Below are 13,473 nucleotides of genomic sequence, written 5' to 3' on the forward strand. Positions count from 1 at the left end.
GTGGAGAGCAGGTTGAGGAGACCATGAAGAGGTAGAGATGTGCTCTAGATAGGAGAGAAGAGAAGATCAGTAGGAACAAGACAGAATACATATGTGTGAATGAGAGGTAGATCAAAGGAATGATGAGGATGCAGGGAGCAGAGGTGGTGAAGGTGGATGAGTTTAAATGCCAGGGCTCAACAGTACAAAGTAACAGAGAGTGTGGAAGAGAGGTGAAGAAGAGAGTGCAGGATTTGTGACAGGCACCGGCAAGAGTGAAAGAGGACGGTAGTAAGACCAGCTATGTCATATGGGTTGGAAACCATGGCACTGACTAAAAAAGAGGAGACAGAGCTGGAGATGGCAGAGTTAAAGATGTTAAGATTTGCATTGGGGTGTGATGAGCATGGACAGAATTAGGAAAAAGTACATTAGAGGGTCAGCTCAGATTGGACAGTTTTGAGATAAAGCCAGAGAAGGCGAGATTGCTTTGATTTAGACATGCGCTGAGGAGAGATGCTGGGTATATTGGGAGAGGGATGCTAAGATTAGAACTGCCAGGCAAGAAGAAAAGGGGAAGGCCTAAGAGAAAGTTTATGGATGTGGTGAGAGAGGACATGCAGGTGATGGGTGTGCAGAGGACAGGAAGATATGGAAAAAGATGATCCGCTGTAACAACCCCTAACGGGAGCAGCCGATAGACTAAGAAGAATGATCTACTAGGGAAAAAGTAAGAGAAGGAATACACCATGTTAATTTTGTGTGTCATTTGTTCAAGTCTATCACCTTTACCGATAGGCACCGTTTGCACAAAGATCTAAATGTTTGCCTGTTCAGATATGTTGAAAATGTCCAGAGTTTCCAAGGGTGGTACTTAGTTTTTTCAAATGCCTGTTTGGAAGAGTCAGTTCACAGGTGATGTGAGGTAGGGTGTTTTGCACGCTATTGTAGAGACAACAGCATGGGAATCTCTGTACCCATGTATATGGAGACACTCGTCAGGTCCTGCACTCATCCTTTCCCCACTCAGGTCTGCTGTTGAACAACATCTGGTGATGCCACCTCAGCATGGCCTCAAATTTCAGTCCAGGCTCTTCATGTGTAGCTCCTGGCTGGGGGAACAAAATGCTCACCTCCATTCGAAATTCTGACTACTTCAATGTGTTTTTCGCGCTTTGAGAGCAACCAAGTGCATCCAGGGACTTAAGGACATGCCCTACTGTGACAGACTCAGAGAATTCATCTATCTATTTAGTCTCGAGCAGAGGAGACTGTGTGGAGACCTAATCCAGGTGTTTTAAATCCTCAAAAGCATTGATCAAGTAGATCCAACAACATTCTTTGAGCTTAAGGGTGAATCACATGCTTGAGGATATCGGTGGACATTAAGGGACAGCGTATTTAATACTGAAGCCAGCAAGCAGTTCTTTACACAAAGAGTTTTGGGAATATGAACAAACTTCCGAGACATGAAGCTGAAGCAGAAACCTTGACAACCCTTAAGAAGAATCTGGATGAGATATTGGGACAGATTAACTAAACAAATGGGTTTGATGGACTGAATGGTCTCCTTTTGTTGGTCATATTTCTTATGTTCTTATGCTCTTTGTATTTCTGTCTAACTGATAATGGCTTTGATAGGTTTTTGTAACATTACAGTTGTAACAAGCTTGCATTTTGTTCTGAGCTCTTCACCTTTTGTCACCTTGTCCTGTAACACTTGTCTTCAAGTGGTCCCCCAGAGAGATGTTTACTCAGTTATGTTGACCTCTTTTTGTAAGTTGCTTTGGACAAAAGCATCTGCTAAGTAAATAAATGTAAATATGCTCACAATAATCCTCAGATACATCATGTGTGTTGTAACATGATGGAAATAATACATCAGAATTTTTTCAATGAAATAATTAAATGACAAAGTTGAAGGCACCGTTGTGTATTAAGAGGACATGTCTTTAAGACTGTAGCCAGGAAGCACATCTTCGCATGAATCATCCAAGTCACAAAGTTAAAGTGGATATACTGACTGCTTTTAAAAAGTATGTGGATAAAGTATTGGTAGAACTTAGTTATTAGCCAACTAAGGTATCCTGATGCACTGAATGTTCTCCTCTCATATATCTTTCGTTCTCATGTAAAGGTTTTATCTTAATAGGGTGTACAGCTGCTATGTTTTATTAAATAACTGAGCTGTCCTCTGTTTCATGAATGTTGTTCTATCCTGTTATAGTGACTACAGCACATCCTAATGCCCACATCATAAAGATGGAGGCACTGGATTCTTTAACTTAAGTAGAATTAGGTGATGAACTAACATGTTGGCAAAGGTGGCTGTGTTAGTCTCAGGGTTTACACCATGGCTTAACTTTTAAAAGGACTGTAAGCAGATTAGATATAATTACACTAATATAAGTACATAAAGAGAAGTGAAAAAAATGCAGGTTCAGATGAAAGCAAGCAAAAAGATAGAACCAAAATATGCCAATGAGAAAGAATGGAAGTTTTTGCTTCTCAACTGGATTAGACCGTTTTTGCTTTGCGGATGATTAGCCGTCCTGACTTTATCGTCTCCAAATGCTCTTGTGTATTTTAGGTCTGATTCAAGTGTGGATATTGCTACTAGAGGAGCTCACCAATGCTGTCTACAACTGTCCACGTCAGCATCAGCCCCCCACACTGGACCTGCTCTTTGAGCTGCTCAGAGAAGTCACCAAAATCCCAGGTAAGCCCTCTTGTCTCTGCAGATGAGCATCAAGGATGCAGTTCTGATGTGGCAGCAGCATTTGAATCCATCGGAGAAATGTTAATGTACAATAATCAGGGACCTCCACCTACTCAAAGCTTCATGATGCACCAACAATGATGGATGGATTAAAAGGCAGAAGTCTACGTGACCATCATCATCATCAAGCCCTTCCGTGAGAATCCTAAATCCAAAGAGGACTGTTTCATTTATGTTAGGTAGAATGCCCAGAGGGGACTGGGCGGTCTCATGGTCTGGAATCCCTACAGATTTTATTTTTTCTCCAGCCGTCTGGAGTTTTTGTTTTTCTGTCCCCTGGCCATTGAACCTTACTCTTATTCGATGTTAATGTTGATTTATTTTGTTTTATAATTGTGTCTTTCATTTTTCTATTCTTTAATATGTAAAGCACTTTGAGCTACTGTTTGTATGAAAATGTGCTATATAAATAAACGTTGTTGTTGTTTAAATGGTGGTGTTCAAGATGCACCTCCATGCAGTGCCTATAAAATATTCACAGGTTATTGTTATACATTAGATGTGTTTATGTGCGACTCAATAACCCAAATATCTGCAGAAATGTTCTTTCTAAACTCTTATTCTTTTTTGAGAAACTGGGTTTTAGGCCGCTGAGAAACCTGGTTAACAGAGGTAGATTTCTCTGCAAGTAACCCGATTTTATTGTGGCCATGTAAGCCTTTAACCAGGTTACTGGTAGGGATTTTGCAGTCAGCGCATGTTCATCAGCCTACACACGTGTTAGCTTCGCACACAATGCCACCTGTAGAAGCATTCACAAAATACCAGCGACAAATGCACGGGCAATCACAATATTCCTTCTTCTGGCCAAAATACTGTCTCAGTATTTCAGAAATTGCTAAAAAATTTACTTTGATGAGCTGAACATACAGTGCTAAACTCCAGCAACACAATCTCAACAGCATCAGGGCAACACATCAAAAGTAATGTGCATTACGCAGTCCAATTATTTTTTAAATTAACTAGTAACCTAACGCAATACATATCTTATTGAAGCAAACATACCTGCTGCAAACCCCCATGGAGTGCCAAACCTCAGACACAGCAATGCCCAGCACACTTGATCACCCTTCCAAAGATTATCCACTATAGACAAAAAAAAAATCAAATTCTTCTTCTTCTCATCCTCCCATTGAGTGTTGCCCACTGCCTCCAGATTCTGAGTCCATGTTGTGTGTCCCTGGAAGCACTTCTGGCCCATATAGAAAGTAGAGAAGTCGAACCAGAGCCCTTTATCGGTGCCCAGGGTTGCACTTCCAGACTCCAACTCCCAAGCATCCCTTGCTGATGTTCCAACTGGGCTGCCATACAAGGACCACTTCCACCTGTCATATGAGGGACAGAACTGCTCCCAACTCCCAGTTTCCACTGGTTCATGTGTTATTTTACACCAGCTGGGCACAAAGTTAACTTTTCCTTTCAGCCGGCTAATCTGTCCATCCTCCGTCCTGGTAATAAGTCATCCTCCTTCCCGCTGGGATGCCCGTTCTGAACTTACACTGCGTTGTTACCAGCAGCACTGGGTGTAAGGCGTGAAGTGCACTGTCAGGTACGTCAGTCCTTTGTAGTGCTCAGTCACACAACCAAGCAGGTAAGAGTGTGCTGTAAGCAATCCAGTAACAGAAACCTATAAATAAAGCATCAATTTTATTAAACATATTCATCAAACACAAGAAAATTATCACAGGTGTCATGCTCATTTTCAGATTCATGTTGGCCAATTTATTTTTTTTGCACAGTTTAATGACATTGGAGCGCTTTGACAAAGAAGAATTCCAGAGGAGTCCTTGTGCATGTCAATGTGGGTGTAGCACCCTACAAGATAATTTGAATCTTTGTTATGAGCAAATAGTGTTTGATAAAAACATCATTTATTTTACATATAAATAAATAATTTTCTTCATTTATATTTGCGTCAGTTAAAGGAAACTGATTTACTGTTAAACTGGGGGAAAATGTTTATTAGTGGACTGATTTCTGTTCCTCAAGGCAGTCATGCTTGGGATTGATATTTTGGTATAACAGAAAAGGAAGATGTGAAACTTGAAAAGAAAAATTTAGTTGGGGGTGCAAGTGGGGAGGTGCCAGCTTGAAGATAGGGTGTGTGGGTAATTTTAGTTTTTTAGCAGAAACCTTTAGGCCATTTATTTGTAGATATCACTGTCACCAGTACCATGCAATAGCAGAGACATTACCGAGTTCAACAGTGAGAGGGCTACACGGCCTTTTAAGAAAGCAGTTTTCTACTTTTACTAGGTTATTCACCTCAAGCCAGTTATGGATGTGCATGTAAACACTGTAACCACAAGGGGGCACCACTGAGCCTCAAAGCACAGACACAATAATACCCAACACTACTCCAGGTTCAAAAGAATTATTTTTTCATAAACACCCTCTCCACAAGAACACCAGCTAAATTCATCAAATCACAAATCTCCGTCCTCTTTCTGGGGAGTGTTTCCCATTCCCTCCCAGCTCTGACTTGATTTAGGTGAGGCTGCGGGCTCTCTTTTAAACTAGACCTGGGAACTGCTTCTGGTTTATTGGCCAGGTCATCTGGAGCACTTCCAGGTTATGCATAAACCAGGGCAGTCCTCCCCCAGCTGTGCCTTTTGGCAGTGCCCAAAGACCTAACAGAGTTGCACTTTTCGACTCCAACTCCCATGCCACCCTGCGGGTGTCTTAATCTGGTCCAGCCAAGAAAAACACTGCCACTTGCCGCGTGGGGGAATGAACAATAAGCACTCCTCACTCAGTCCATCCTTTATGGCCTCCTGGGAGGGTATGACTCCAGATGAGGCCTCACCAGGGTGTTATGAAGCTTGAGCAGAACCTCCTTTGACTTGTACTGCACAATTCAGGGCGCTATATAGCCTGACATTCCATTACCCTTCTTAATGGCTACTGAACACTGTCTGGCAGTTGATAGTGTCGAGTCCACTGCGACTTTTAAATCCTTCTCATAAGGTGTAGCCCCGATTTTCAGCCATTGATGGTTCCTACCTTGCACCCGATGCTGCTTAGTTCTTCACACTTGTAGTAGTAAGGGTGTCATAATGTGGATTTTTAAACTTAACCAATCTAATTTCAGTTCCAGCTTAATTAGTCCACATGCCTATAGACAAAAAATGCTACCTCCAAATGAGGAATGATTTGCAACTTTTCCTTCTCCATGATGACGTGTGATAAAATTCAAGGTGGATATCCACATAAACTACAGGTGGGATTTGACTGTCTTATTTCTTTTTCATGGTTTTAGGACCTGGATTTGGAATATTTTCTGTTATTCAGCTTCTTCTGCCTGTGATGACGCTATGGCTGCAGCGCAGTCATGGGAACCACTCCTACTGGGAAGTTGCTGCCTCAAACTTCAAGCATGCCATTGGTTTGTCATCTGAGTTGGTGGTGGAGCATATTCAGAGTTTTATCCATTCAGGTAAACTGAGTCAGGAGTCTAGGATAAAGTGGATGCTTGCTTATTAGTTTATGAAAGCTGAAGCTTAAGAGCCTCAGGTAATTACAAAGAATGATCTTTTAACTGTAAAGCAAAATACTGACCATTAAGAACCAATAGAATGGAACCATTAAATGAGCTCAAGCCAATGACACACACAAAATTTTATTCTTTCATGTCTTTATTTTACAAACGCATTCAACGTTCACAGTGTTAGTGGAAAAAGTAAGTGAACCTTGGGATTTAAGAACTGGTTGACCCTCCTTTGGCAGCAATGACCTCAACCAGGCGCTTCCTGTAACTGCAGATCAGATCTGCACATCGTGCAGGAGGAATTTTAGCCCATTCTTCCCTGCAGAACTGCCTTAACTATTCCATATTCTTTGGTTGTCTTCTGTGTATGGCTGTCTTCAAGTCATTCCACAGTATCTCAATAGAATTGAGATCTGGGCTCTGACTGGGCCGCTCCAAAAGGCGGCATTTGTTCTTCTGAAGCCATTGTGCTGTTGATTTGCTTCAGTGTTTGAGGTCATTGTCCTGTTGCATCACCCAGCCTCTTCTGAGCTTAAGTTGACAGACAGACATCCTCACATTATCCTGGAGAATTTGTTGATAAACGTGTGAATTCATTTTCCCCTTAATGATGGCAAGCTGTCTAGGCCCTGATGCAGGAAAGCAGTCCCAAATCATGATGTTCCCTCCACCATACTTTACTGTAGGGATGATGTTTTGATGTTGATATGCTGTGCACTTTTTACGCCAAAAGAAGTTCTGCTTATTCCTCCCAAATAGTTCAGTTTTAGTTTCATCACTCCACAAAACATTTTCCCAGTTTGTTTCCCACATTGTGGAGTGTCCAAGTGCTCTTTCACAAACTTCAGGCGTTCAGCAGTGTTCTTTTTTGATAGCAGTGGCTTCCTTCTTGGTGTCCTGCCATGGACTCTTTTCTTGTTCAATGTTTTGCATATAGTTGACTCATGAACAGAGATGTTGTGACATTTCTAATGACTTCTTCAAGTCCTTTGCTGTCACTCTAGGGTTCTTCTTTACCTCATTGCTGACTTTGCATTGTGCTCTTGAGGTCATCTTGGCAGGGCGCGCACTTCTAGGCAGAGTAGCCACAATACCAAATTGTCTCCATTTATAGACAACTTGTTTAACAGTAGACTGTTGAATATCTAAAATCTTTAAGATGACTTTGTAACCCATTCCAGCCTTATGTAGATTAACAATTCTCGATCGTAGCTCTTCAGACAGCTCTTTTGTGCGCGGCATGATTCCCATCTGGATATGCTTCTTGTCAAAAGCTCAAACTTTATAGTGTTTTTTTATCAATCAAAGTAATTCAAGGCTACACCTCTGAACTTGTTTCATTAAATGGACTCCAGGTGTGCTAAATTCTGACTGCAATGAGCTTTTTAAAAAGTCATTAGCTTAGGGTTCACTTACTTTTTCCAACCTTCAGTTTCACAGTTTGAATGATTTATTCAATATGGTCAAAAAGTCTCTGAAAATCAGTGTATCTTTAGTTATAGGAGACAGTGCTTGTTCATTATTGTGACTGACATGAAGATACAACCATTTTTTTTATTAGAATTTGACATAAATATAGATAATTCCTAGGGGTTCACATACTTTTTACTTTGACTGTATGCCTTTGATAATTTTGTTTTTTAATTCACTACTAATGAAATCGAAAATTGTTCAATAAGGGATTTTTAAGGGTGATTGTTCTACTTTTTTTCTCTTCTTCTAACAGATATTGGTTATGAAAACATGATCAACCTCATGCTGAAAGATCTTTTCAAGCTTTTGGTAGCCTGTGTTGCAGAACCAACTGAAACAATCTCAAGAGTGGGATGTTCCTGCATTAGGTGAGCTTGAACACAGTGGAAATTAGTTTAGCAGTCACTGTGATGTCTGTAAGAATCCTTGTACAATATTTGCAGTAAACATGTTATGTCAGCCTTAAAGTAGTAAAGTGGGGAAAAAAACACCCCATCAGCATTCTGGACACACTCAGTCATAGATTATTGTTGTGAGACCTGGCTTTTTTGAGCATCATTGGGTTCAAGGCTGGAAATACTGATAAGCAAAACAGTTGAGTTTCATTTCACATACAGTTACGCTAATTGACCATAAAATTTGTTTGGCAGTCAATTTCACAGTTGTGAAATGTGAAACATCAGGGGTGTTGAGGGTGGAAAGGAAGTAATTCTGCTTGCTAAGGGTTGTTCCCCACTCGAAACCAATTTCTCTTTGCTCGGCTGCTCATCATCAGATGATCAATGGCTACTTCACTCATCTCATCTAACTCATCGCGCACTGCCTGCCTGTAGATTTGTGCTGCTGGTTGTATTTTACACCGCTTACTGGAGTCAGAGATAACGCCATCAGCACACTCTTTCCTCAGCTCTGCACACCAATCTTTTCTTATGTGGTCTCTAGCTGTACCCCCTGCTTTCCAGGTTGCAGATGAGATGAAAACACATGTGCTAATGGCATGAATGGTGGCAAAACACAGTTTATTTCACTCATTGTTTTGCAAAGCAAAACTCTAAAATGTATGTCAAAGCAAAAAAAAAAAAAAGTATCCATTGAAAAAAAGTTGCCAAAAGTTTGCATGCCAGGTAATTCATATCCATGAAGCTTACAAAACTCTAAACTTAAACTAAACAAGTGAGTATCTGGTCTGCTTACCCAGTGGGAGATAAATGATTAAAAAACAGTGATGGATATAAACATGTTCATTAAAAAGGCTCGCCTCCAGCCAACAGTTATAGCCCACCTATGTGTTGATTCATTTTGCATTAAGGTGCAGAGTAAAATTACATGCAGCATTTCCACAAGTATACTGATACAGTTAATACGACCCAAATTGATAGCAACCATCTGCCGCTACTCTTCTTACTATACATAAATGATCTGGAAAAGAATATAAACAACAAGAAGTCTTTTTGAAGAAAGAAGGTGAATAGAACAGGGAGCATGTTGGGCTATATGGCCTGTTCTCATAACAATTGTTCTGTAAGACAAAACCCCGTCCCCCATTTAGAGGAGGAGGATGAGTACAGAAAGTTAATCAAAGACTCTGTTAAATGGTGCGACTCAAACCACTTACACCTTAACACCAGCAAGACCAAGGAGCTGGTGGTGGATTTTAGGAGGCCCAGCCCCCTCATGGACCCTGTGATCATCAGAGGTGACTGTGTGCAGAGGGTGCAGACCTATAAATATCTGGGAGTGCAGCTGGACGATAAATTGGACTGGACTGCCAATACTGATGCTCTATGTAAGAAAGGTCAGAGCCGACTATACTTTCTTAGAAGGTTGGCGTCCTTCAACATCTGCAATAAGATGCTGCAGATGTTCTACCAGACAGCGAGTGCCCTCTTCTACGCGGTGGTGTGCTGGGGAGGCACCATAAAGATGAAGGACGCCTCACACCTGGACAAACTTGTTAAGAAGGCAGGCTCTATTGTAGGATTAAAGTTGGACAGTTTAACATCTGTGGCAGAGCGACGGGCACTAAGCAAACTCCTGTCAATCATGAAGAATCCACTGCATCCACTTAACAGTGTCAGACAGAGGAGTAGCTTCAGTGATAGACCTTTGTCACTGTCCTGCTCCACTGACAGACTGAGGAGATCGTTCCTCCCCCACATTATGCGACTCTTCAATTCCACCCGGGGGAGTAAATGCTAACATTAATTTTATTTTAATTATTTTCATTTTTATTACTATTTAATTTAATATTGTTTCTTTGTATCAGTATACTGCTGCTGGATTATGTGAATTTGCCCTTGGGATTAATAAAGTATCTATCTATCTATCTATCTATCTATCTATCTATCTATCTATCTATCTATCTATCTAATTATCTAATCTATCTAATCTATCTATCTATCTATCTAGAATGTCCACTAAGCAAGGCTAGATATGCATACCATGACAAGGTAAACCAGCAACTTACTTGAATGAATTTGCCATTGAGCTATTTACGTTGTTACACATCTGGCAACTCGGTACCAGTGCCTATGATATGCCATTGAACATCTTTGTGCGCTGAGTACAGGAAACCAAAAGTACATACAAAGTATGCATTCTTAAGACGAGCTGCACAAAACCTTTGACTCTCTAACTCCTTTATTTGTACGTAATTAGTCTCATATATTGGAGATGGTGGATCTGTGCTGATATCTGGAAGGTTGCCGGTTCAAATCATGTTACGGCCAGAATAGATCCTACTCCATTGGGCCCTTAACCTGAAAATTGCTCCAGGGTTGTTGACCCTGACCTCTAAAGCTCATGCGAGAAGGCAATTTCCCATTGGGGATTAACAAAGTATACCAAAAATGTTTACTATGTAAATTGAAAGCACACAACATAGAAGGTATCATGCATTTCAACACTGCCATTGTGATTAATCAGGCTACATTTTAGCACCCTCACCTGTTAAAGTTTGGGTTTAAGGACTGAAGCAGTGCCGCTATGGCTTTGTTAAATTGTGTATTAAATAACATGTTTCCAAAACACTGAAGAAAAATTTGTTTAATTGAATCAATAGAAGTGAAATTGGAAATTTTAACACATTATATTATAACTAGCCACTTGGCATCTCTGACGCTCGCATTCTGAAGAGGGGGGCTGAATGCACCCCAAGGAGTCGCGGTTGCTCCTCCGATATCCCCTCTTAAACGGTGATACAATGGGAAACAAATACAGGTTTTTTTTACCTCCTCTTTGCTCGATCAGCTGCTGGCTTGCTGCTGCTGCAGTTGCTACTGCTGTGCCACATGATCTGCATCTCACATGGCAATTCGAACATTTAAAAGCCAGTACAGCAACTGTCCTACTCTTTGTGTTTTATTTATGGCCCCAGGCAAAGTCTCGTCTCACGGGATGTGAGTTCTTGATATTTTTTAGTTTATAATTTAAAAATGGAATAAGAATCTGAAAATCTAACAACATCACATTAAAGGTCGATAAATCCTGAAAAGAATGAGACCAAACATATATATGTAGGTTTTAAAATAAACCTGATTTAAAGTGTAACAAAAATGGTGACATAAAAACGCCACATAAAACGTGACATAAAAACTTTTAGGCTTAGGATTATATATAGAGAGAGTAGATTTACGTTTAGTTGTAGGTGGAGTTGGTACATTTTTACCGACTCATGTAACCCAATAATTGCTTCTGACTCTAGTGTTCAGATCCTCATTCATGTGTAAGTTTAAGTTAATATAGAAAGCACCAATGCTGTTTTTTACAAACGTATATGTAATTTCTACTGCACCAATTAGTTTCCTTGTTGATTCTTTGATTCTCAATATCCAAATAGTAGATTTCTGGTATCTTCTGGAATGTTCTAATGCAAGAATGTAATTAAAAATGGGTTTCCAAACCCTGGGAATTATTTTCGTAAAATAGACTGCAAAGACAGTAGGAGACAAACATCTATAAACTTGGAAATGAAACTTTTTAATGAAATATGTTGGTTTTTGATTCCTTTAAATCCTGCCGACTACACTTATATAGCTAAATAGCTATTCTTTTAAACCTTTATTTGACTATTTAAGATAGTTGAAGACCTAAGAGGCAATGTGTCAATAGTTGAAAATTGGAATTTTATTCAGGCAAATCGTTATCAGTTAAGGGTAGGGTTTATTATTGCAACATTAATGTACCTGAGTTAAGCTGGTAATTGTGTGTGCTGTTTCATCATGCAGATATGTTCTTGTTACTGCTGGCCCAGTCTTTACAGAGGAGATGTGGAGGCTGGCCTGCTGTGCCCTCCAGGATGCATTTTCTGCCACTTTAGAACCAGTCAAGGTACTGTAGAGGATTTCTTTACACACATTTTGGCATGGTTTATTCTATACCTATAGTATGCGTCTATTGCTAAACTAATATCATGTTATTTATACTTTTTTTAATTTTTCAAAATATTTGTAAGTTACTTAACACTGCTGATCTACTGCTCTTTTGTTTTGTTTAGAACCTCCTTGCTTGCTTCCACAGCGGCTCAGACAGTTTCACTGGAGACGCCTGTGAAGTGAAGGTAGCAGCTCCTTCTCATTCACCTACTGCCGAAGCAGAATATTCGAGAATTCGTGCCATGGCCCAGCAGGTACCAAGAAACACACAGACATTTTCATGTTCCACACCTTCAGCCACTAACATCGGCAGACCTACATGGGCATATGTAGGGCTTCCTTCTAATCAAAATCGGAAAAGAGATAAAATACAAACCAAACTCACAGTGATAATGGCTGCAACAATTCTGGTTCAGTCTGTAGAAACACAAGAAACTAAAGGCAAGAGAAAACTGTTATGCTTGTCTGTGCACAGATTGTGTGATCCGTTTATTTTATTTTTGTCGGAGAGTAGTACCTTCCTCTACAGGACTGGACTAGGTAATCTGTGCAGGACACAACCACAGTCTATTTTTTCTTCTGCTTTTCAAACCAGTGTTGGTGTGGAGAAGATGTTTTAATAAGTTTGTTCTCATACAAGCTTTACCTCATTATAATATGAATAGTTAAAATTATGAGCACCACCTAAAGTTGTTTATATCTCTCCATTATTAACATTTATTACAATCAGGTCAGTAACAAGGCCGACTTAGTCTTATCAGATAGAAGCCATCCTCTCAATTCACAGTATCATATGTTGCTGTCAGACTCTAAATTTAGATTCCTAAGGTTTATGAGCAGCACAGTTCAGCACATTTGAACACCTTTACTTTCTTCATGCTTTGTTATTTTGCAGTCTTGTGCTAAAATTGTTTAAATTCATTTTTCCCAAATCAAGCAATACCCTACAATGTCAAAGGGAAAATAGGATTTTGGACATTTTTGCATATTTATTAAAAATAAAATATATTGACACAAGTACTGAGACCCTTTGCTATAACACTTGAAATATGGCACAGTTGCACCACATTCCATTGATCATCGTTGAGATTTTTCTACACCTTGCTTAGAGTCCACCTGTGGTCAGTTCAATGGACTGGACCCACAGTTGAATAAAAACCAAGCCATGTGCTTTAAGGAACTGCTTGCAGAGATTAGCAACAGGATTGTGTCAAAACACAGTTGAGGGCAAGGCTACAAAAATTTTCTACAGCACTGAAGGTTCCCAAAAGCACAGTGGCCTCCATAATTCTTAAACGGAAGAAGTTTAAAACAACCACAACTCTTCCTAGAGCTGTTCACTTGGCCATACGGTGCAATTGTGTCAGAGGGACCTTGGTAAG

At 40.1% G+C, this 13,473-nt stretch overlaps 1 protein-coding gene across 3 annotated transcripts in view; it reads left to right on the forward strand.

Moving 5' to 3' along the window:
• arfgef3 (ARFGEF family member 3) overlaps positions 1–13,473 on the forward strand; it is a 191,655-nt gene that overhangs the window by 160,489 nt on the left and 17,693 nt on the right. For all 3 annotated transcript variants that reach the window (XM_039738234.1, XM_039738235.1, XM_039738236.1), the window contains 5 exons: positions 2,570–2,698; positions 6,018–6,194; positions 7,972–8,086; positions 11,945–12,047; positions 12,214–12,345. In XM_039738234.1, coding sequence (XP_039594168.1) covers positions 2,570–2,698; positions 6,018–6,194; positions 7,972–8,086; positions 11,945–12,047; positions 12,214–12,345 — 656 coding nt within the window. The remainder of the gene's footprint in view (positions 1–2,569; positions 2,699–6,017; positions 6,195–7,971; positions 8,087–11,944; positions 12,048–12,213; positions 12,346–13,473) is intronic.

The sequence above is a fragment of the Polypterus senegalus genome, chromosome 16 (genome assembly GCF_016835505.1).
Source record: "Polypterus senegalus isolate Bchr_013 chromosome 16, ASM1683550v1, whole genome shotgun sequence".
Lineage (NCBI taxonomy): Eukaryota > Metazoa > Chordata > Cladistia > Polypteriformes > Polypteridae > Polypterus > Polypterus senegalus.